The sequence below is a fragment of the Neolamprologus multifasciatus genome, chromosome 13, assembly GCF_963576455.1.
Source record: "Neolamprologus multifasciatus chromosome 13, fNeoMul1.2, whole genome shotgun sequence".
Classification (NCBI taxonomy): domain Eukaryota; kingdom Metazoa; phylum Chordata; class Actinopteri; order Cichliformes; family Cichlidae; genus Neolamprologus; species Neolamprologus multifasciatus.
Genome location: NC_140451.1, coordinates 2471665 through 2497724, shown reverse-complemented (window position 1 = coordinate 2497724; position 26060 = coordinate 2471665). Strand labels below are relative to the sequence as shown.

Here is a 26060-nt window from a genome sequence, read left to right as displayed (position 1 = left end):
ATACCTGCATTCACAACAAAAAGGCAATGGTTAGAATGCTCTCTTTTTAATGTCGTGGGCAATCAGCACAAAATCTAAACGGGAAAGCAACAACAGAGTTAGCTAACTATGCTCCCATTTTGTTTCCTGTCTTCCCAATAAAGAAATCTCACATAAACGTGCACTCAGTTCAACATAAAGACTGGAGAAATGACCCGCAACAAATGATGTATAAACAACAAAAATAATCGGGTCAGACTGTATTACTTTAACAGCCTGCGATATGATTTTTCCTCCCCACGACATTTGCGCATTCCTTACCTCGCAGGAATCCTCCATTATTCTGAGGATTACCCAGAATCCCTTGCCCTTTGTGAATATTGCAGGGTGACTTTTTCAACAGTAGGTGGCGCCAATGTCCCATTTAGCGGGATTTAACTTCAACTCTATTTAACTATGTTACACACACCCCCCTTAAATCCTGCTAAATTGGGGCGTGACAGCAGAAAAACAGAAACTTCCAATGCATAAAACATAACAGTGTGACCATGGGAGCACAATATAGTTCAAGTCAGTTAAAAAAACTTTCCATATGGAATAAGGCGAGCAAGAGAGTGGCCAATTCCCCTGCCAACCCAGATATGAAAGATGCTGTATACACCTCCCATGATGTGAACATTGCTCCAAGCAGGTAGTACCCAAAACGTTCTGAGTAACAGCACATTTGCAAAACGGCTAGTAATCTATCCTGAAAACATATTTCGCACAAATGAAAAAAAGGAGTCAACTGTCGACACTGAATCATCAACCTGTTGTTCATTGATCTCACAAATGAGATGTGTTGGAGGTTTCACAGGTCTACCCGATCTAGTACAAAGAGGTGGCGGCTGTGTACGCACTACATGGGCCTCTGTACTCAGGTGTGTGTCAGTCACAAGATCAGGGTAATTGACATGTTGAGCATCTCCCGCCAGAAGCTGAGAGGAGGCACTCCGGGACACAACAGATTCAATAGAGGGAGCAGGGGAGGGCAACCGGGAAACCAACGGGTCACACACAGCAGGCGGAGCCACAGTCGATTCTGCCTCAGAGGTTGGGACGCTCAAATCCGCACCAAGAGAACAACCAGGTTGACCAACCGCAGAGTCCCTGTCACTTGCTTGGTCCATCTGCATGAGCCAGCGAACCGTCTTCATCTCACCATCTCACCATCCTGCACATCACCTGGAAGTTCTGGTTCACCTTGTCCACTATCTGCAACCGAGGGGCAGGTTGACACTGGTATGCACTCGTTTCTTGCAGGAATGAAACTCACAGGAAGTAGTAGGTTTCGGTGAACAACTTTTTCCCTGAGTGTCACAGGGTCTCTGATGTGGTACACATTGATGTCAGGTTTCACAGACGCCACCTCAAAAACTGTGGATTCCCATTTGTCAGCGATCTTTCTCTTTCAAAGGAGCTTGCAAAGAAAAGCGTCTGGACTTCTTTAAGTTACTTGAAGACGTTTCACCTCTCATCCGAGAGGCTTCTTCAGTTCTAAGGTCAAATGGTGGAGAGTCCCAGATATAAACCTGGTGGGAGTGTACCCCCACAGAGGGAGCCACCTCCACAGGACAAGATTCAGCTGTCCATCTGCATCTTAAGGATAAAGGACACTCTTTCGAGGATGCCAATGTTCATATTTTGGACAGAGAGGACAGATGGTTTGAAAGAGGAGTGAAAGAAGCCATCTATGTCCACTGTGAGCGACCATCTTTGAACAGAGGCGGTGGTTTACGACACCAACTCTCTGCCATCTATAATCCAGTTTTGAGATCCCTTCCCAGACACCTTAACGCCCACTCACACCCTGGGCCATCTGACCTCAGGAATTCGCATGATAAGGTGGGGCCAGGTTTCACAATGAACTCACCCGAAACTCTGGCTGATTGGGACCCACACCCAGTTCCACACCTTGGCTCAAGCGATTAGAGGATCATCAGGGGGTCCTTTTGTCCCTCTGTGGGGGGACACTCCCACCAGGTTTATACAGTGGGGCAAAAACGTATTTAGTCAGCCACCGATTGTGCAAGTTCCCCCACTTAAAATGATGACAGAGGTCAGTAATTTGCACCAGAGGTACACTTCAACTGTGAGAGACAGAATGTGAAAAAAAAATCCATGAATTCACATGGTAGGATTTGTAAAGAATTTATTCGTAAATCAGGGTGGAAAATAAGTATTTGGTCAATAACAAAAATACAACTCAATACTTTGTAACATAACCTTTGTTGGCAATAACAGAGGTCAAACGTTTACTATAGGTCTTTACCAGGTTTGCACACACAGTAGCTGGTATTTTGGCCCATTCCTCCATGCAGATCTTCTCAAGAGCAGTGATGTTTTGGGGCTGTCGCCGAGCAACACGGACTTTCAACTCCCGCCACAGATTTTCTATGGGGTTGAGGTCTGGAGACTGGCTAGGCCACTCCAGGACTTTCAAATGCTTCTTACGGAGCCACTCCTTTGTTGCCCGGGCGGTGTGTTTTGGATCTTTGTCATGTTGGAAGACCCAGCCTCGTTTCATCTTCAAAGTTCTCACTGATGGAAGGAGGTTTTGGCTCAAAATCTCACGATACTTGGCCCCATTCATTCTGTCCTTAACACGGATCAGTCGTCCTGTCCCCTTGGCAGAAAAACAGCCCCATAGCATGATGTTTCCACCCCCATGCTTCACAGTAGGTATGGTGTTCTTGGGATGCAACTCAGTATTCTTCTTCCTCCAAACACGACGAGTTGAGTTTATACCAAAAAGTTCTACTTTGGTTTCATCTGACCACATGACATTCTCCCAATCCTCTGCTGTATCATCCATGTGCTCTCTGGCAAACTTCAGACGGGCCTGGACATGCACTGGCTTCAGCAGCGGAACACGTCTGGCACTGCGGGATTTGATTCCCTGCCGTTGTAGTGTGTTACTGATGGTGACCTTTGTTACTTTGGTCCCAGCTCTCTGCAGGTCATTCACCAGGTCCCCCCGTGTGGTTCTGGGATCTTTGCTCACCATTCTCATGATCATTTTGACCCCACGGGATGAGATCTTGCGTGGAGCCCCAGATCGAGGGAGATTATCAGTGGTGTTGTATGTCTTCCATTTTCTGATGATTGCTCCCACAGTTGATTTTTTCACACCAAGCTGCTTGCCTATTGTAGATTCACTCTTCCCAGTCTGGTGCAGGTCTACAATTCTTTTCCTGGTGTCCTTCGAAAGCTCTTTGGTCTTGGCCATGGCGGAGTTTGGAGTCTGACTGGTTGAGGCTGTGGACAGGTGTCTTTTATACAGATGATGAGGTCAAACAGGTGCCATTCATACAGGTAACGAGTGGGGGACAGAAAAGCTTCTTACAGAAGACGTTACAGGTCTGTGAGAGCCAGGGATTTTCCTTGTTTGAGGTGACCAAATACTTATTTTCCACCCTGATTTACGAATAAATTCTTTACAAATCCTACCATGTGAATTCATGGATTTTTTTTTTTCACATTCTGTCTCTCACAGTTGAAGTGTACCTCTGGTGCAAATTACTGACCTCTGTCATCATTTTAAGTGGGGGAACTTGCACAATCGGTGGCTGACTAAATACTTTTTTGCCCCACTGTATCTGGGACTCTCCACCATTTGACCTTAGAACTGAAGAAGCCTCTCGGATGAGAGGTGAAACGTCTTCAAGTAACTTAAAGAAGTCCAGACGCTTTTCTTTGCAAGCTCCTTTGACTACGATGACCTGGATGACTGAGAACCTTCACAGACACCTTCACAGACAGATCTTTCTCTTTCCTCTCTCACCACGATTAGCGAGCAAGACTCTGTCGCCGACTGAGAGGGGCGCACCTTTAGCCTTGCGGTCATAATTCTTCGCCTGGCGAGCCTGGGCAATACGGCTGTTCTGCCTGGCAATGCGGGCAGCCTCAGAAAGGTCACGCTTCAAATGGGCGACAAATTCACCGTGGTCAACAACAGCACCATCAGGGAGAACATGCTGGAAAACAACATCAAAAGGCAAACGAGGAATTCTCCCAAATATGAGAAAAAAATGTGCGAAACCTGTTGTTTCATGTTCAGTGCAATTGTAGCAGAACGTCAACATCTGAAGCATTTGCGGCCACCTGGCTTTGGATTGAGGGGGCAAAGCCCGTATCATGTTCCCCAAGGTCCTGTTGTATCGCTCGACAATACCATTCCCCATTGGGTGGTAAGGAGTGGTGTGTGATTTCTGGATGCCAGCCATGTCCAGGAGCTCCTTAATGAGTTGACTCTCAAAGTTGGCTCCTTGATCAGAGTGTATACGTCTGGGAAAGCCGTACACACAGAAAAAGTCATTCCACAAGCGGCGAGCATCCTGCTTGGCAGACTGATTCTTACAAGGGAATGCATGCGCTAATTTGGAAAAATGGTCTGTGACAACCAAAACATCAACGCACTTCTTGTCAGTCTGTTCAGCAGTCCAGAAGTCGATGCAGACTAGCTCCATCGGTTCAGTGGTACAAATGCTCTCCAGTGTGGCACGGTCATTCGGCTCCTGGGTTTTCCCAACCACACAACGAAAACAGCTTTTCACATGATTGATGATGTCACCCTCCATCCCTGTCCAAAAGAATCTCTGCCTTGCAAGAGACAGGGTGCGGACTTGGCCCTGATGACCTGCCGTATCATGGATGCCTCGGAGAACTTCAGTGTCTGGGACAACAAACTGGTAAATCGTCACGTTCATGTTCCTGTCTTTCTTCACCTTATACAACATACCATCTTTAATCAAGAGTCTGGACCAATGTCTGAGTAATTTCATTACACCACAGGACTCGCCAGCACGTTCATGCCTGGTGGGCCTCTTGTGACGCCGGACATAAAAGGAAACTCTGCCCAAAACCTCATCTTGTTCCTGCAGGTTAGCGAGTTCACTTCTCGGTGTACAGGCAGGACGGGCAATAGTTGGGACCTGAGGGATATCAGATCCCACACCTCTCACATGGCTGATACCAGCAGTGTCATGTGCAGCCAACACAGCAGAAACATCCTGTGATGAGAGACAACCCTGAGGGTTAGCTAGGATAGTGGTAGCTTCCTCCTCAGACTGATCCACGACCAACTGGCAGTTTGCAGCACACCGAAACATATCTTGCACAGTCCCATCCACCAGACCGTGCATTTGGTTCAATAGGGCAGCATAAGGTTCAGTGACTAGCCTGTGGCCTATGCACGACTGGACAAATGGCTCTCTACTCAATGCATCCGCGACAACATTTTTGGTGCCAGGGACATACTTCAGTTCAAAACTGTATGCTGCAAGCTTTGAAACCCATCGTTGCTCACATGCATCTAACCTAGGCTTGGTTAAGATGTATGTCAGCGGGTTATTGTCCGTCCACACTGTGAAGTGGCTCCCTTTCAGCCAATGGCTAAACTTGTCACAGACTGCCCACTTCAGAGCAAGAAACTCCAAACGATGCGCTGGATAGTTTAGCTGAAAGTGTGATAGGGTCTTACTGGCGAATGCCACTGGTCTGGTGATCCTACCATCAGGGGGCAACTGTGAGAGGACGGCTCCAAGGCCATCAAAGGAAGCATCAACTGCAAGGAGAAAGGGCGCAGTAAAATCTGGATGGGCTAATGTGACACTATGCACATGATCATGTTTTAGGGCCTTGAATGCTTCCCTGCACTCATCAGTCCAGTCAACTGGAGACAGCTTCACGTGGCCCCTTTTAAATTTAGGCTTATGGCCTCTACCTCTCTTGCGTAGCGCAGCTGGTTCAGCCACAAGATCAAACAGTGGTGTAGCTTTTGCAGAGCACCGCTCGATAAAATGGTGGTAGTAGAGAACCATGCCCAGGAAAGATCTGATTTTCCTTGCACATGGTGTCACCCCGTCAGACTCCCATCAGGTCTGCTTCCTGCACATTGTCTATAGCCTGCACTTTACTTGGGTCTGTTTTCACACCCTCACCACATATGATGTGTCCCAGGAACTTCACAGACCGCTGAAGAAAGTGGCATTTCTTAGGTGAGAGCTTCCGATTGTTGGCAGAAAGTCGTGAGAAAACCATCTGCAGACGTTCAAGAGCCACCTGTTCGGATGGGGCATAGACCATAAGGTCATCCAGATAACACAACAAACTCGTGAAGTTCTCATCACCAAAAATGGACATCATCATTCGCATAAAAGTAGCAGGACTATTTGTCAGGCCTTGAGGCATCCTGTTATATTCATGAAGGCCAAATGGGGAGGAGAATGCCGTGTATTTTTTGTCGTCCTCGTGGAGTCTGACATTGTAAAACCCCGATCTGAGATCCATTGTAGAAAAAAAACATTCCCCCCAAGTGCTGCGAGGGTGTCTGACTGATGAGGCAATGGGTGTGCATCTTTAACTGTTCTTGCATTTAACCATCTAAAGTCATTGCATATGCGCAGGTCACCATTTGGCTTAACAACTAAAACAAGGGGGGATGAGAATTCACTCTGGGACTTACGGATTATCCCTGACTCCTCCATCTCATCTAGGGCAGTGCAAAGCTTCTCGTAATGGCATGGTGGGACCCGTCTGTATGGCAGTCTGAAGGGCTTGTCATCCACCAGGCGGATTCTGTGGACAAAGTCAGCAGCCTCACCACAGTCCATTTTGTGCCTTGAAAAGATGGACTCATACTGCTCAATGAGTCGCAGCAGCCTATCTCTCCATTCTGGGGAAACTTCACAGGACGTGAGGTCCAGGTCCTGCAGGCCCAAATCACACAAGCGCTGTGACATCTCCGCTTCTGATCTCGGTGGGGGCGACGAGTTCTGTGTGTATTGTGCACTGGATTGAATTTGAACAGGTTCAGGTAAGTCCTGCACAGAAAGACAGGGGGACACATCAGCAACCTTAGCATTTCTCCTGAGAGTGAGGGGCTTGTCGGAGGGATTCACCACTTTAACAGGGACCCAGCCATCCCCAAACAAGGAAGTGACAACTCGCCCCACTAGGATCTGTGCAGATCTGGATCGAGATTGAGTGGGTTCAATAATGACAGCACTTCCCACCACCGAGGCATCAGGAGCAGGCAGCTTAGCCCACACTAAATGTTCAGACAAGGGCTGCAATGTGATGCGTCTCTTAAGTTTTGCAGTGCCAAAACTTGGAGGCATTGCTCTGCCACCACAACATTTACCTCGTGCCGCTGGGCCGTGACAGATGTCATATAGGCATACAGTATGATGTCATATAGGAATACAGTATGATGTCATATAGGAATACAGTATGATGTCATATAGGCATACAGTATGATGTCATATAGGCATACAGTATGATGTCATATAGGCATAAAGTATGATGTCATATAAGCCTTACAGTATGATGTCATTTAGGCATACAGTATGATGTCATCCTGTTCCTCTGACGACCTGCTGCCACTGAAAGGCAGTGTTAGAGGGACACTTGGGCATTTATCGCAGCATATAATGTGTTTTCTGGACACACTGCTGCTTTTTCAGCACCCAGAGATTGATGGCTCCGTGTCAGAGCTGGCTATGAATTTCAGAAGGATCAGGCCTTAACTTAACAAAAAAGTTATCAGTAGTTCTTTCCACCTTTTTACCCACAGCTACATCCACTTCTGTCGGGCCGAGGCTGCTCACTACGGCTGGTATCATCACTGATTTCTGTAATCCATTCGATTCACGAGGTCCTGATTCCATTCAATTTGATTTTGCCTCAGACAGTCAGAAATATTATAATTCTGATGATTTATCAGCACTGACACATGTGAGACTTCATCAGAGGTGTGAGCATCACAGCAGAGGCCTTTGTGTCAAAGTAACTGAGGATAAAACAGAAACACATGAAGGAGATTTTCCTGCCCTGTTTTCTGTAGCAGATACACTTTATTGCATCGTTTTAAAAAGTTTACATTTCTTCAGTATTGAACAGCAGAAATTAGGCTTTCTTGTCCGAGCGGCCGACAGCGCTGTAAACAACGGTAGACTGGTGGGTGATAAGCGAATGAATGATGCAGGAAACAGAGATTTGAGACGGGAAACTGTTCTTGAAGTACAGAGAGAGAGAGAGCTGTGCAGGAAGTGTGATTTTATCTGCTGGTAGCAAAACAGCAAAAGTCAGAGGGGATTAATGACGACATTGATCAAATGTGCAGCGTAGTTTGGATCTTCTGCTGCTGCTTCAGTGAATTTTGGTTAAAGAGATAAAACCTGCAGCTCAGAATCGAGCGCAAAAAAGACGGAAACACAAAGCGCGGACGCGCCGACGCATCAGAGTCAGCGAGCTGTCGGCTTTCAGCCCCGACGGCGTGTCCATGTGAGAAAGAGAAAGCTGATTGTGATGCGTCGGGTCTGTGTTTACGTTTTTGAACAGCTGGTCACACCGGTGCGACCAAAGATCTTTTTTAGTCGCATCATTGAAAAATATGGTCGCACTCTAGAGCCCTGAATACCATTATATTACAACGTTGTGACTCATTGGGATTTGGCTTTTACACTGATGTTATTTTGACAAACAACACCTAAACATGAGCCAAAGAAAGTAAAGGCAGTCGTACCTCTCTCAGAGCTTCAGCGTAGGAACTCATGTCAGTGAGGATGACCAGCACATGTTTCTCACACTGGTAGGCCAGGTACTCTGCTGTAGTCAGCGCCAGGCGGGGAGTGATGATACGGGAGTGATACGGAGACTTTCAGATCGCAGAGACTTTGTTTTAATGTACTGAACGGCTGGTCGCTGGTGCGATCTAGGATTTTATTAGTCGCACCAGTGAGAAATTTGGCCGCAAATGTGACCAAATTGGTCAGACTCTAGAGCCCAGAGATCAGCTGCTGTCTGAACTGCACACTTACACTTGGGTTTTGTATTTTTTGGCTTTTTCTCTGCTCTTTTGTGAATTATAAATTCAAGAGGATTTGGATTTCTGTTGATTTCCTGCAGGATTACAACTTCTGAGAGTTTCCATTTTATTTTATTTTGTTTTATTTTGAATTATAACTTTGAGAGGATTTGGATTTCAACTGAATCCCTGGAGTGTTGAAGTTGCAGGGATGCAAAACAGAGATAAGGGCCTCTTCAGGCATGGATGTGCCCGTTCTCTCCTCAATCTCTCTCCTCAAAAGATCAACATTAGCTAAGAGTGGGTTAATTAGATGAGTATTAAGTGATTTCATTATGTGATCAAAGTATGTGAGCTGGCTTTTCTCCCCTCCTGCTAAATTGTTTTAATAAAATATCCTGCATTCAAAAGGTTTAAATAGTGGACATTCATTTTTTAACTCTTTCTAAAACAGCAACAAGGCATAAAGCTGTGGATAAGTTTACACCTATATAAATATCACTTACACATTTAATTTACAGTTACAAGTTACAAAGTCACTTTCATCTACGCAGGACTGTAAGCTGTCGTCTGTGAGGCGTCAGCTGTGTTTGTTTGTAACACAGTTCATGGTGGAGAACAGCTGCTCACATACGTATGTGGATCTGAAGATCGTCAGGACTCCAAATGCATATTTCTTCATGTTTATGTGTCGGGATGGCATTCCATGTTTCAAACAAGGTTCTCAGTATCACCTGAAAATCCAGTCACATTTAACAGGGATGGATCGATGGTCAGGGCAGTGATGGGGAAGGATAATGTGGGTTTTTCCTCTCTGAACTCGTGGAATTATTTCCCAAATAACTGTGGTGATTGCAGACTGCAAATGCTCTGAATTTATTAACTGTCAGTTTGCACTCAAACGCTAACACCTCCTCCAGCATGTGTAACGCTGTGCCTCCTCTCCCCTGAAGACTTGTATTCAGCTTCTTCTGGTTCGCTGTAATGTCCACAAAGTGCAGCTTTTTCAGCCACTCTGGCTGTTCCAGCGCAGAAAAGGCGAGCCCTTTGCTGCTCATGAAAACTTTCACCTCTCCCAGACATTTTCCAATTTCATTGTACTACTGTACTATGTATGACTGTGCAATGACAATAAAGAGTTATCTTATCTTACATGCAGCAAAGCGTTTCAGCACCTCTCCTCTGGACAGCAGGACTCTGTCATACAGCAGGAGATCAGGGTAAATGCTCTCCACCTCATCCAGTAATGAGGTGGAGAGCATTTAAACCTTTTGCCATTATTTTATTGATGATCTGAATGACAACATTTATGACCTCTGTGCATTCTAGAGGAAAGGTTTGCGCACACAATGCCTCTTGGTGCAGGATGCAGTGAAACGTCAGCAGCTTTCTATCCAGTGACTTCTGCAGCCAGGCCACAAAGCCCCTGTGCAGTCATACTTACCATACTTTTATTTTTATATTTCAATATCACAATAATCTTCTAATTTAGAACTACAAGTTAAAAAAGAACTAACATCAGTTGCTGATTTGGTCCCTAAAATCCAGAGAGTAATTATTCATGGTAAGGAATTCATGTGGACTCTAAGCGTGTGGGCAGGCAAGGACATTTAAACAGTGAGGCTGACGACCTACCATTTCTTCGTGTGACTGCTTCTGGTCTAAAAGGGACTCCAATACCAAAATCGATGAATTTAGGCTGTTTGAGGTACACGTTGGGGGAAAACAACAGAAAAAGACAAACATTTCTTACCACTGGTAGGTAGCTGACTAAAAACTGAGCAACATGCTTAATCACCACCTGCATTACAGAGAAAATGTGTTTTAGAAAAAGAGAACAGGAGGAACTAGAAGAATTGTAAAGTGCACACATAAGAAGCCATACTGGGAAATTGTCTTCTCTGCGTTTTCCAAAGAAGACAGTCCCAAAGCCTCCTTCACCCAGCTTATCCTGCTCTTCGAATTTTTCTTCAAAGTCCTCTACAGAGAGACAAAACAAATTGAATTTAACAGGTAAAGGAGACTTTACTCACCTAGATATTTACGCACACCCACAGCACGTGGTGTGGTAAAGGTCGGCCAAGATTTTGACCACATGTCAGAAACTGGATCAAAATTGGACTAAACTCACTTGAACTCTGACTTTGTCTGCACTTAGAACTATCACAAGACATTAAAACAAAACATCGGGCATTGATGACATCACAGGAATCTAACATTCTAATCTATGCAAACTGTCTCCAAGGCTACATAATATCAAATTAAATCATAGCAAAGGAGTAAAAAGCAGGATCAGTCTTAGGGTGTATGTTACATGTTTGCCAGTTTGGATGAGTGAGTGCAATACTTCATCGGCCTGTGTTGTAGCAACCTGTTGAACCTGCTGAGAAACTTTTCTTTGTCCACTCTGCCCCAAACTTCACATGCTCCATAAAAGTCGAGGCCTAGAGACCTCTGCATAGTTATTAGCATTAGGTTATCAGTATCATCTGATATATATGACATTTACAGTACAGTACTCACACATGACATAGGAGGAATAAATATGAACTTTTTGACATAAATTTGATCATATGAAATTGGATTTTTTAAAAATATGAAACTTTTTCCTTCCGTCATACTTCAGAAATATAATATATTAAGTTTTGAACATTTTAAAACATTTAAGTTTGCTCGTTGTATTTATAAGATCCTACATGGACGTGCTCCACAATCATTGGTCAGTCATGTTAAAATCCATTATCAGTGGAAAACAAACCTGATCCTCTACTAGAGGCGATTGTGCAATACCTTTTAGACATAACACTCAGCAAACAGTTATTATTAGTTAAAGTCAGTGAGATTTGGAGTGATACATGACACATGACGGAATAAGACACGCAGACTTAGCATGACGAACCGACGAGGAACACGTACACTGTGAATACATACAGAGGGAAAAGAGGACTAGAGATGAGACATGGACATAACTAAGCACAAACAGAACATGATGGCTGGGGGGAAAACACACGTGACAGAAGGAATGGGTCACAAGGGCAAAACATGTAAACGAGAGGAGGAGACGGGAGAAAAAGACATTACTGAAATACATGAAGGGCCAGGGCTGGGGCAGCCAACCAGTCACAGACAAACAGCCACATTTTTTACTGTGTCACTGTAAAGAGCCACATCATACACCTGGGCACACATGAACATCACCCATCCCTTCCTCTGTCCTGCGTTCAGTTTGGGGTATCAAACTCAGGACCCTAACCCCATCAGGCCGGGGTCTTTGTGTGGAGTCTGCATGTTCTCTCCAGCTTCCTCCCACAGTCTAAAGACATGCAGTCAGTGGGGGTCTTCTCGCCCCGTTCACATTCACACAGAGATGCATTGAAGATCACCTTGTGGTTAGTGCCTTCTATTGACCCTGTGCACGAGAAAATGCTAACTTCCTGGTTTGAGACCGGATGTGGGATTGTGCATTTCCGGTAGCTTTACTTTGCGGTCAATCGCTACTGCTAAGATATACTCCAAAATCATGTCCAAAACTCGAAAACGGAAAGATCACGTTAAGTTACAAAGAGGAGAAGGTGGGAACACTCACCACTGTTGTGTTATAAAAAATCTAATGATCAACTTTGACGTTTAAAGAGTTTAGATCGATCAGTTGTTTACATCACTCAACACAAGCAGAACTGCAGCAGAAGACACATCGTCCACATTCAGAAGCACATCTCTGTATAGTGACTGGTCTTATGATTTAAACAGGTAAATGTTCAGCATTCAAACTACAGGTGAACAATAGTCAAACCAGATGTTTCCCGTTATGTCGATATCAGCTAGTCAAGTACACACCTACACAGCATGTTAACAAACCGTGAAAAAGAGCCACACAAAAAATGAATGATTGCTGGTAAGGGTTTCTATACATTAGTATTTACAAGGGTATGTTGTGACTTACCTTCAAAATTACAGCGGTCCCTCACTATAACGCGGTTCACCTTTCACCTGGCTGTTTCGCAGCTTTTTTAGTGCAAGTTTGCATGCTTATTTTTTTATATCACATTGTGTCCTGCGTCCTGATCGCTGCAGACGATCTCCTCCGTGACGTCTCTCCAGTACAGTACAGAATCGCTGCATCGATGGCTAGCAGTGTAACTCTGAAGTGCAGTACTGTATGTCCACGATGTCAACGAAATGTTTTGCACCGTCAAAAAATAAAATTGGCTACTTGATTTCACCTATCGCTGGTTATTTTTAGAACATAACACCCGCGATAAATGAAGGACAGCTGAGAAATATAACATTTGAATCACTTTTCTCTTTTGCCCTGAGGCGCGGGTAAAAATATTGACAAGTCGATGAACATCATTTACAGATATATTGGGTAAATGCCCGAGACATCTATAGAAATGTAAATCGCCGCTTTATTTATTTATTTGCTTAACTTGTTTTGGACCGTAAACAGGGCGTGAATAGGACACCGGAAACAAAGCTCCCCACAGGAGTTTCCACACTGGAAGTAGCATATGCTAACGTGCACATAGTCAATTCGATGTACAGACTGAATAATAACACCTTCTAATTAGTTCTGTCTCCTATTGGTGCTCTTCTACGAGTAATCAGTGCTTGATGGCTTACTAAGCTTAACTTTTTTCACAACATTGATAACAAACACACACAAAACAACAACAACATATATTATCTAAAAAAAACTTGATTGGACCACATTTTGATGTTCATCCTACATGTTTATTGAGATTGTCTAATGTCTGCGACGGTATCTTCTCCCACGTCTGCGGACACCCGAGGCCTTGTGGGCTCTCCTGCGTCTGCGAACGGGGCGAGAGGCACGTTTGCGTCTATACCTGCGTTGTGGCATCGTCCAAAACGGCGGTACCTGCTCCACGTCACGGGTTCTATTTATGGACTCACCTGGCAACTTTAGTGAGGTCACTGCTGATGTTGTCACTGTTGGTGGGACCTCATGACTCATTCATCCCATCTGAACTGTGGTGTAATTATGAGGTCACAGGGGGACGTGAATTTATTCACAAAGTTGAAAGAGAGTTTGGGTCATAACTCAAAGACACAATGATGCAGTCAAATCATTGGAATTAAATATCTGTAAATTAAACGATTTAGAGGGTTCTGACATCACATCCAGTCTCTCTGTTGTGATGTAAAATATCAATGCCAGACTCGCTTCTCTGTTGTGATGTCAAATATCAATGCCAAACTCGCTTCTCTGTTGTGATGTCAAATGTCAATGCCAGACTCGCTTCTCTGTTGTGATGTCAAATATCAATGCCAGACTCGCTTCTCTGTTGTGATGTCAAATATCAATGCCAAACTCGCTTCTCTGTTGTGATGTCAAATGTCAATGCCAGACTCGCTTCTCTGTTGTGATGTCAAAAATCAATGCCAAACTCGCTTCTCTGTTGTGATGTCAAATATCAATGACAGACTCGCTTCTCTGTTGTGATGTCAAATATCAATGCCAGACTCGCTTCTCTGTTGTGATGTCAAATATCAATGCCAAACTCGCTTCTCTGTTGTGATGTCAAATATCAATGCCAAACTCGCTTCTCTGTTGTGATGTCAAATATCAATGCCAAACTCGCTTCTCTGTTGTGATGTCAAATATCAATGCCAGACTCGCTTCTCTGTTGTGATGTCAAATATCAATGCCAGACTCGCTTCTCTGTTGTGATGTCAAATATCAATGCCAAACTCGCTTCTCTGTTGTGATGTCAAATGTCAATGCCAGACTCGCTTCTCTGTTGTGATGTCAAAAATCAATGCCAAACTCGCTTCTCTGTTGTGATGTCAAATATCAATGACAGACTCGCTTCTCTGTTGCGATGTCAAATATCAATGCCAGATTCGTCTCTCTGTTGTGATGTCAAATATCAATGCCAAACTCGCTTCTCTGTTGTGATGTCAAATATCAATCCCAGATTCGCTTCTCTGTTGTGATGTCAAATATCAATGACAGACTCGCTTCTCTGTTGTGATGTCAAATATCAATGACAGACTCGCTTCTCTGTTGTGATGTCAAATATCAATGACAGATTCGCTTCTCTGTTGTGATGTCAAATGTCAATGCCAGACTCGCTTCTCTGTTGTGATGTCAAAAATCAATGCCAAACTCGCTTCTCTGTTGTGATGTCAAATATCAATGACAGACTCGCTTCTCTGTTGTGATGTCAAATATCAATGCCAGACTCGCTTCTCTGTTGTGATGTCAAATATCAATGCCAAACTCGCTTCTCTGTTGTGATGTCAAATATCAATGCCAAACTCGCTTCTCTGTTGTGATGTCAAATATCAATGCCAAACTCGCTTCTCTGTTGTGATGTCAAATATCAATGCCAGACTCGCTTCTCTGTTGTGATGTCAAATATCAATGCCAGACTCGCTTCTCTGTTGTGATGTCAAATATCAATGCCAAACTCGCTTCTCTGTTGTGATGTCAAATGTCAATGCCAGACTCGCTTCTCTGCTGTGATGTCAAATGTCAATGCCAAAGTCGCTTCTCTGCTGTGATGTCAAATATCAACGCCCAAACCCAACGACCGACAAATAACAGAGAACACGCAGCCAGTGATGCACCAAACACACACCAGGTTTAGTGACCAATAAATCAAGCGCCACAGGTGGTGTAAATGACAGCTCAGGGATGTGTAATGATGTTGATTTTTTCTGTTCTTGTTCCTTTTTACCAAGCCGGGTTTGTTGGTCCTTGTTTCCCTCTCCTGCTGAGTTCCTCCTGACGGAGTTCATAAGCCAGTCAAAGATCTGCACGTCACAATGGACTGAGATGTCGACTTCCTCCCACCAAAAGAAAGAAAAAAGTAAAGTCGTCATGCAGCAGGAGAACAAAAAGTCATACTACAGCTACTGCACCCTCTAATTTATTAGATTCTTTCAATCATGTGTTTCATAGGGGCCTCGGAGCACTTCTGCACACTAAATGAGCTGTGCTGGAACTTACACCATCACGTAACCCATAAAGGAAATCTCTTATTCATAAAAAGAAACAAATGTTTGCTTTGATTCCTCCTTGAGAAACTGAATGTCACGGTCCTGGGTCGCTGGCTCAGTGTTTTCTGTTTTGTTTTATTAATCTTTGATTTCTTGATGTGTGATGTTAGTTCTTAGGTTTTGGTTCTGTGTCCCCGCTGTTCTGTGTTGGTACTGTGCCTCTACATAAACAGCATCATAATTTCATATTTTGTCAGCACTTCCTAGCAGTATGTAACTACACAATAAATGTCAGGGTTTGCGTGTTGAGATATGAATGGAGGACCCAAGATGCAGGCACTGCTGATGTGAGTGAGCTTTATTTATGGAGAGTGACATACAAACAAAGGCGAGGGAGGCGAGAAACAAAACTAGCAAAACCTAAACTGGGAAAGCTGAGAACCAGATAAGAAACCTGGACACGAGGGAATGGAGTTAAAACACGATGACAAGCAGGAAAAACAGCCTGGAGGAACACAGACGGACCAGTAACGCACACAAGAGCACGAATGCTATAAATTAGTGATGGCCCGCTTGAAGCTGACGCTCCGGCGCGTGTGTCGAAAACACCAACACACCGCTTCAGAAGCACTCTGTCGATGCTCGATTCGTTTGGCCACAGTCACGTGATCAGTGACGTCCAATTGTGAATTCCACTCTGCAGAGTGGGCAATCATAATGAAGCAGTTCAGTTTTTCTGTAGATTCAAGCTGCTCTTCATATTTTTGACCAGCAGATGTCACCACAGAGGACTGTGTTAAAAAGCTTCCAGTAATGAATCGTTTTTCAACACAAGCTTCAGAAAGCTTTGTTTGGCCATCACTACTATAAATACACACAGAGGGAAACGAGGAAACACAGGAGGGGGACACAGCTGAGCCTAATGAATCTGACGAGACGGGTCCTTCATGTACTGTACATGATGCGGGTAGATGCTGTACGTTTATGGGCTGCAGGAGAGACACAGATTTGTGCAGCTGAGGTTGTTTGGGGTGCCTGCGTGTTCGCCTGCTGGGCCTGAGCGAGCCTCTCCACATCTGTGGCCCGGCGGTCTCTTCTCTTGCTGAGGATCTTAACGTAGTTTGCTGGGACGAGCCGGTGGTCTCACCGTCCACGCTGGCCAGGAGCCAGCCACGCACACGGGGCTGTAGCTCTAAACACGAGGGAGATAGTTGTAAACATGGGGCACGCTCACACAAAAGAAGAGCCCTCATCTGTTATTTCTAAGATAAGGAAAACAAAAATAGAAGGTTTTGGGTCAAAGCACTCAGAATCAAATGTCCTGCAGCCAGTAAAAAGCTCATCACCTTTAGGAGCGAGGTTGAGCATCTCTCCAGCTTGCATAGAAAGCTCCTCCTGAGAAGCAGCTGTAAAGTCATATTCTCCTCTGGCCACCACGTGGTCGTCCTCCTCGCTCGCCCAGTTAGTGTCTAAACCAAGCAAGGAAACTGAATGAAAGACATTCATCATTTTAACTGGTCTTAACCAAAAACAAGTCCTTCTGCTTTTCCTTACACTTGTAAAGTAACTAATGGCATATGGAGCTATGGTACCCAATTTATTTGCCACTGAGTTACACAAAGGCACATATGATGTCATACAAGCAGACTCATCTTTACACGTGTACTGCAGCCCTGAACATTACCAGCTTCAGATTCTATTATCAAACTTTGCAACAGCAGCCTTAATTACTTTGAACTCAAAACAATCAGCACCTGCAGCCACTGTCCTGTGTTGAGTACACCTCTCAAAACAACTAAATGTACTCATATGAATATGTGAGTGCTTGCTGTTCCATCTCTTCAGCCTGCTGCACAAACCTGCTGGGGGGACGTCCTCAAGGTGAGGTGTGTGTCTGTATCCTCCCAGGCTGTAGCCGCCACCGTAGCTGTAGCTGTAAGGCCTGTAGCCACCACAGATGGAGCTCCCATAGGGGCTGTAAGAGGGGAGAAGGAGCTGTTGGATGGACAGTAGGACTGCTGGACCTTATGAGGGGGCACCAGGGGCGCCATCCTGGGCAGGACAGAAGGGCTAGCAGGGGTAGAGGAGCCTGTAGCTAATCCTAAATCTGTAGATCTGTTTGGTGACAACATAAAGATAGAATATCAGTAAAATCCACCCATAATTCATTGCAACATTAATTGAGCAAAGCATTAGTTCAGAAACGTCATGGAGTCGAGCTAAACCACAAACTGAATGAACAGCTCATAGAGTGGCTCTCTTCCACAGCGTGTCCTTTGTCCTTTCTCCCTCCCCTCAACCCCAACCAGTCCTCAGAGGCTGCCCCTCCCTATACCTGCTTCTACTGGAAGTTTCTTCCAGTTAAAATGGTGTTTTTCCTTCCCACAGTCACCAAGTGCTCGCTCAAAAGGGCTTGTTTTGATCATTTTGTTTCCTCTGTATTACAATAGGGCCTCCACCTTGCAGTATAAAGTGTCTTGAGGTGACTGTTGTTGTGATTAACGCTATATAAATAAAGTGAAATTGAATTGAGTCAACTCTTCCTCCTGCCTCATCTCCAGCTCTGCTACTCTTCATCTGTACAGACGGTGGAAACACACAATAAATTCACCATCAACCAGCAGCTAGCGGCAACTTTTAGCATGAGATGTTTTCTCACATGAGCTGACGTTATAAACCAGTCAACACACCTTAAATATCCTTAAATATCATTATCACAGCTCTGATTGTTCAGCTTCTCCAATCTGATGACCATATTCTCTTAACCTTAAAAAGATATGTTGATATGTCCAAAAAAGATAAAGATGTGTCAGATTTAATTCCATTTCCTCACTTAAAGTGGAAAAAAGTGTCAGGGTGGGGGGACTGATTGAACTGTGATTGTGGAATTTGCCTCACACAGGTGCGTTCACTGTTGCTTGTTTGAGAATACTGCTGTATATATACAAATGCTGACTGCATAAACAAACTGTTGTACAGATATTTTTAGAATGATCTGAATATATTAAGAAAAAGACAATAAAAAACAATGACTTGCAGCATCAAGCGGAGGACTTTAATCTTCTCTTGTTTACGAGTTTGGGGACAGGTGAGCAGAGGACTGACAGATGAAAAACACGAGCTTTCTCTAAGGGTGTTGCCTCTCCCTTAAAGACAGGCTGAGGAGTTCAGTTACTCAAAAGGGGCTCAGAGTAGAGCTGCTATTCCTACACGTTGAAGAGAGGCTGATGAGAAAAGGAGAAAGAGGCCCAGGGCAGACCTAGGACACTCTGGAGAGGCTATATCTCTCAGCTGGCCTGAGGATGTCTTGGTGTTATCCCAGAAGAAGTGGAGGAGGTGGCTGGGGAGAGGGAGATGTGGGCTTCTCTGCTTAGGCTGCTGCCCGGGTAAACCAGTCCTTGATAAGCAGAAGAAAATGGATGGATAACAATAATAAGCAGAAGAAGCTAAAAGACACAAATTTAAAATAAAACATTATTAGTTATGAATTGAAAGATATAATTATTCAGCTATATAATAACTCAGCTTATAAATATATATGTAGGCATTTTTTTGAAGGAAATTATCGGGCAAAGGAACTGAGTTTGTTGGCAAACAGCAGCTACATTTTCTTCTGAACTGACAGTTAGCAAGTACAGAACAAACAGAAATGCAATGAAAATATTTCTGCGGCTTTTATTAATTTCACTTATTAACCAGAACTGCACAAAACAAACAAAAAGGCTCAATTAACAGAAGAGAGAGAAATCTAGCGAGACACACTGACTAGGACACGGCCTCAGAGGACCAAACTAGCAGTCAGCCACTTGTACGGCTGTGCAGATAAATAATTAGTTGCTTTTTTATTCCTGGGACTTCTGATCCTCTCCAAATACACAGGGAAGTACCTGATGCAGCTAGTTTTGGGTACTACCATCACCAAGCATTTAAAAAATCTATTAGAGGATAATAAAGTGTTTTCACCAACCAGAAGAAAAACATATTTTAGCGTATAAAATAGCAGTCTCTTCCAAACAAGTCCTTTAGCATGCTGATGTTAAAAAAGATCATGTAGAGTAAGACAGGCATAGAGAACAGCACTGACTGGGAGAGGCTTTGAACAGATGACATACTCAGATCAATTCAACATATAAGACTTTAACAATGCACAAGCATCTATCAAAAACCTATTTAATCTATCATCTGTGATATTATTATATACAATTATAATGTATTGTTCATCTCCCTTAAATAAACAGGCAGCCTTAAGGTATGAAATATTCATTTGTCTACTGTTTCAGTGGCTGATAGTGCCCCACAGGCCTCAATGTGAGTTTGAAGCCATCATAATCTTCAAGTTGTTTAACGATAAACAGATTTTGAATGAAAGCCACGGAACTTCGGTAGCACAAAAAAGTCGATATTCTTTGTGTCCATATGGATCAGTCATATTACCATTATTTCCCCCTAAGGTTGCCAAAAGCACCAAGTTAATACTTGAAAAAACTGCAGCAATACACCAAAATAGAATCAATATTCTGTTTACTTGGTGACAACGCTGCTTTTAGCCTTCAATCAGAAAGCTTGAGTTGGCTAGTTTAGCATCGGGCTAACGTTTAAAGCTTTCACTTTGGGGAAGTAACTCGCATTACTGCTACTGCTGTGTAATCTTGGTTAAATTCACAGCATATTCCAGAAATTACCCTGCAATAACTAACTGTTAGAATAGCGGCACCGTATTGCATCACACTGAGTGCATTTCAATCATTTATCCCGCGAGTTTGCTAGCTAGCAAAATAATAAAAACGATTTTAAAAATTAGCATGTGTAACGTCCACACTGGAGAAAATGATTTACTAGGACTTACGCAAACTCCTCCACAGTGAAAACGTACAAATCCTTCTTGCAGACTCCTTCTTGTATTTTTCGTTTTCCAGCAAACACTCATTAAAACGGCCTCCAGCACGTTAGTGCGCTCACCCCCGACTTTTCGGGGAGGGGGGGTCACACATTGAAACAGACTGACGTGCAGAGGTACAAGGCAGCCCAGGCAGAGAAATGTTGCTTTTAGACTTTGCCATTTTATTTCTCTATCTGATAAGAAAACTATTCAATCAGATAGTTATTTGTGGTGAATGAAATACAGTTTCAAGACGTTTTAAGCACCAAATCCGAAATAGAAGCACTACAATATATCCAAGATTTTTCAAGGATTTCAAGCACCCGTACGAAACCTGCATATGCAGTTGATGATTGTTAAAATAAAATAGAACATTTTCATCAATTTCTTGTTTGCTCCGAAATCTACGACATGGCTATATACAGAAAAGCTCGACATGTTATGCAAAAGAAAAAAATACACGAACAAAAATTCTCGTAATTGTCAGTTTCGTAATTTCAAAATTCTCCAAAACTAACATTTTCTTTGATTGACTCATATTAAATTGCCTACGGTCAAATTTAGTGTGAACAATATTACACAAGCAAACGTGTGTGTGCGCCTGCGCATACATCAGAATCACTTTGATCCCTTGTGACGCGGTAGCATTGCTTCGATCCTTCATGACGTGGTAGCTTTGCTTTGATCCCAAAACCCATAATACGAGCGCTCACCCATTATACTTTATGGCATAACGGACGTTGACCTGACACCAACCCAAACCCTTTCCAGATGTTTTCAGAGCATTTTACAAAAGAAACCAAAACAAGTTCAGTTTTGTTTCTAACCAATTCACAGAGCAAACAGACAGATCGTGGCTATTAAAGTCAACAAGAGCGACCCTGAAGTTCTGCAACAGGTAAAACTGACCAAAGAACAATTTCAATACGAGACAGATTATCAATCCAAGGAAACTGGATATATAAAACCTAAGCATTTCAATGACCTCGAACAACTACTGAAGGTTAGGCGAGCACCTGAAAATGGTCAACCATTATTTGTTAGTCTAATCAAACAGATGTTGGCCATGTTTCTGAGGTCGTTTTCTCCTTTTTTATGTTGTTCTTTCAGTTTTTCTCCTGAGATGAGGTATGAAGTGTCTGTGGTGCAGCTGATCTGGTCTGTCTCGAGACAGTCCAGGCTGCACTCACCTGCAACAGGTGGAGACTCACCAGAACATTCAGACCTCACAAATTGTGTCTTTCTCAACTCTTCTATAAAGGGTTTCTCTCAGGAGGGGAAGGCAGTGAGGCCTGGAGGAGGTCCACCCCATCACGAGGGCTGGCTAGGCTTTCGCAGCCTGTGTGAGTGTATGTGTCTGCACGACCGTGTTTATTGTTTTATATATTTCAAAAAGACGCATGTCCTCACATCTGCAGTTTCTTTGGTGGATCTGGTCTCGTCTGTCCAGGTTGCATCCACCTGTAACAGGTGGAGACTCACCAGTACATTATGAACTCTGAATGTGTGTGCAGTGTGCGCAAAAGTTTCATGTTCAGATTTCTATCTCTGAATGTGTGCAGATGTATGTGCATTCATATGTGCCTGCATGGAGATCTGAGGTTGGCTGCTAGGATGGACCTCTGTGTATAATCACAAGTGTGTGAAAACATTTCCATGTTTGGATTTCTTTGGGGCGGTCCATTAATGTAAAGAGCGGTGAAGCGGCCTGCTCCCGGTTTTTCCTGCTTTCTTTCCCGCACCTGGAGGGCGTCGCAACCTCCTCATGAGGGCTGGCTAGTTTTTGGGAGTGTGTGTATGTGTCTGTACAACTGTGCTTATTGTTTTGTGTATTCCAAACTAACAAGATTATGACATCACATATATTTAGAATCTTACCACCAATTTGATCCTTTGATCCTTGAAACCATAAATAGGGGTGAGAAGCGATGACTTTTAGTCCATTAATCACAGCATTTATGTTCGCAGAATTGAAACGTTCACCAGAGAAGTATTTTGAAACATCTGGATCCTTTTCGGAGTAACTGTTTACAGATTCCAACATGTCTCAGAGAAAACAACCCTACAGATTTTTAAGGTAAGTTTTCTTACTGCTGGTAACGTGATGGTGTCAGACTGAGCGGAGGTCTTTCCTGATGTTGCGGGAATTGCCGTCTTGTGTGTGGCTGGGTGCAGTAAGGAGTGTATGTGATGTGTGTGTGAGCATGCGCGTGAAGGAAACGCGGGGAGCGGAAGAGGAAAAAAAGAGAGAGAGAGTGTGTCCTGGGTAGAGAGGGCACCGGGAGCAGCGTTCTAACGGGCTACAGCCTATGCAGTGTGTTTTCAAAGTGTGCAGTACTGTTATTAAAGCCTCATCTCTTCAGTACTCTCCGGTGTCCCGGCTGATTTCTGTCTGCCTCACTACTCCATAAAAGTGAAAGGAGTTAACCCCGAAGGAGGACAAACTTCGGCCCTGGAGGAAGCATCTCCCCTCGCGTCTCCCGACCACGGTCAGGGGACTGACGGCGAGGAATGGTTAACACTGGCGACCACAAAGGGACCCTCTCACGTTGTTGAAGGAGTGGTGAGCACTGAGAAAAACCGACAGGCTAAAGTGGCTAACGATTAACCGTAATTACAAGTGTATTGGCCCATAGCTAAGCTAACTCGCGCTGGCCGCTGCTCACCATTGTCATGAAAACTACGGACTTGAGACCAATTACTCCAACCCGTTCATATCGCTGACCAGTGTATCCGAGGGTGCCGCGAGCGTTAGGGAAGCTAACAGAGACAGAGCTGTGACTGAATACGAACATATGAACCCATTCCTGTGTGCTGAAAGTTGTGCTAACACACACACTAATGGAGAGGGTGTATTCGCTTCTTCTGACCATGCAGCTGCTGTTGCTGTAGAACTGAGGCAGCGAGTGCGTAAACCTGGTGAGGCCCTGCATGTTTTCAGAGATGACATTTATGGGAAAGTGGCTGTTGCATATGGTGATAGAGCAGAGATTGAACAAGACTCTATAGCTGTTGAAGTTTTCACCAATGGGCTGGGTGATGCAGAAATAGTACAGAAGTTGCTAGAGAGGCACCCAGCCACACTTGCCTGTGCATACGAAATAGCCCACCGACACAAAACCACTAAAAGGGCTGCATCTTATGTAACCAGTGCCATGCAGCAAGGAGTCCGTAACGCAGCTGAACGCCGGCCCCGAGCTGCTGTTGTCAGAGAAAAAGACAAAGATGAGACTGTTGCTGAGCATGCACCTGCAGCTAGCCCCTCACCGAATCATTTTGTCCCACACACACCCTCGACAACACCGAACAATCACAGAAACTTTAAAAGGAGTGGGGTTCGCTGCCATAACTGTCAAGGTTGGGGCCATGTCCAAAAGCAGTGCCCTTCCCCTCACAAAACCACCAAGGCCTTAACAATGAAAAGTAGCCCTTGGGACAGCCCAAAACCCACCGTGCTCCACCTTAAGTGCCAAAGCCAAGAAATGAGTATCCCCATGCGCCTCTACGAAGTGGAGGCATGTGCTGTTTTGGACAGTGGGGCCCGGAGGAGCGTGCTGCCGTTGCCCTACTACAACTCCATCCACCCAGACGCGAGGCCACCACTACAGCCCTCAGTTGTTGAGACCTTGCTTGGTGTGGGACCTGGGGACGTGCCGGTGCTAGGTGAAGCCCAGATATCTGTCAATATCAACAATCGACCGGTGGATGTTGATTTCCTGGTGGCAGATATAGCAGAAAATGAGGTGCTGCTTGGGCATCCCTTTCTCACTCAAGCAGAAGCACGTCTTGATTTCGGCAAACGCTGCATCATCCTATTCGGTGAAGAGGTGCTTTACTACCAAACCGAAGCCAGTACAAAGTCACACGCAGTGAGAATAGCTAGAACTGTGGTGGTGGAACCGGGGCAAGAGTATATGGTGAAAGGCAATGTGCATCCTGGTGCAGCAGCTCAAGGTGACATGATGCTTAGTCCCACCAAAGGTTTTGTTGAGAAGCACAAAGTACTTATCGCCAGAGTCCTAGTCAACGTGCAGCCTTCTAAAGCTGTCCCACTTTGCCTTTTTAACCTCGGCAATAAAGCAGTAACAATTACGGAAGGATCCATTGCCGGGCTCCTCCAGCCAGCTGAGGCCGTGGAACCCTCCATGGTCTCTCCAGCTGCAGACTCACTGACCAGCCCTCCTGTGGTTCCGCTGCACCTGCAGGAGCTCTATGCCCAGAGCTCCACAGACCTCAGTGACTATGAACAGCTCCAACTGAAACGCTTGCTTAGCACTTAGGGGGGGCGATCGTGGCTCAAGAGTTGGGAGTTCGCCTTGTAATCGGAAGGTTGCCGGTTCGAGCCCCGGCTTGGACTCGGTCGTTGTGTCCTTGGGCAAGACACTTCACCTGTTGCCTACTGGTGGTGGTCAGAGGGCCCGGTGGAGCCAGTGTCCTGGCAGCCTCGCCTCTGTCAGTGCACCCCAGGGTGGCTGTGGCTACAATGTAGCTTGCCATCACCAGTGTGTGAATGTGTGTGTGAATGGGTGGATGACTGGTTGTGTAAAGCGCTTTGGGGTCCTTAGGGACTAGTAAAGCGCTATACAAATACAGGCCATTTACCATTTCACTTATGGACATGTGTTTTCTACAGGGCCTGCTGACCTGGGCCGAACCAGCCTTGTGCAGCATGACATCATAACCCGTCCTGGTGCCCCAGTCAAACAACATCCACGAAGAATGGCAGGGGAAAAGCAGCAAGATGCTGATCAGCAGATCTACGACAGCCTACAGAGCGGTCTCGCCCAACGCAGCTGCAGCAGCTGGGCCTCGCCCATCGTTATGGTGCGGAAGAAAGATGGGACATACCGTCTCTGCATTGACTACAGGGCTGTCAACGACCGCACCATAACAGACGCCTACCCGCTGCCCTGCATCCAGGACACGCTGGACACACTCTCAACTGCCAGATGGTTCAGCACATTAGACCTCGCATCAGGCTACTGGCACGTTGAGCTGACGCCTAGAGCACGCAGGGCCGCCGCTTTCTGCACTAGGACAGGCCTCTTTGAGTGGAACGTCATGCCATTTGGACTATGCAATGCCCCGGCGACGTTCCAGCGGCTGATGGACCGCGTCCTGGCTGGCATGCAGTGGGAGACCTGCCTGGTCTACTTGGACGACATCATCGTGCTGGCTAAGGACGTATCTGGGATGTTGCAACGGCTTGGCCAGGTATTCTATAGACTTCAACAAGCTAACTTGAAACTGAAACCTGCCAAATGCTGCCTCTTTCACCGCGAAGTTGCTTATCTTGGCCATGTGGTATCCGAGTATGGTGTGGCTACCGACCCCAGCAAAGTTCAAAAAGTTCAGATGTGGCCCACACCTACGTCCATCAAGGAG

The 26060-nt window shown here is 44.9% G+C and overlaps 1 protein-coding gene across 1 annotated transcript; it reads right to left on the bottom strand.

Moving 5' to 3' along the window:
• Window positions 1-15427: 15427 nt before the first annotated feature.
• Window positions 15428-19262, bottom strand: LOC146504789 (uncharacterized). Its single transcript, XM_085182848.1, has 4 exons — window positions 19056-19262; window positions 17656-17771; window positions 17143-17265; window positions 15428-16988 (listed from the first exon to the last, which is right to left on the bottom strand). Exons 3-4 carry the CDS (start codon window positions 17177-17179, stop codon window positions 16348-16350), a joined length of 678 nt encoding a protein of 225 aa, XP_085038974.1. The 5' UTR covers window positions 17180-17265; window positions 17656-17771; window positions 19056-19262; the 3' UTR covers window positions 15428-16347.
• Window positions 19263-26060: the final 6798 nt, after the last annotated feature.

Coding starts and splice junctions, on each gene's coding strand:
- LOC146504789 (XM_085182848.1), bottom strand. CDS start 17,179: ATGCAAGCTGGAGAGATGCTCAACCTCGCTCCTAAAG. Junction 16,989..17,142: donor GCTCAACCTCGCTCCTAAAG/GTGATGAGCTTT, acceptor CCTCGTGTTTAG/AGCTACAGCCCCGTGTGCGT.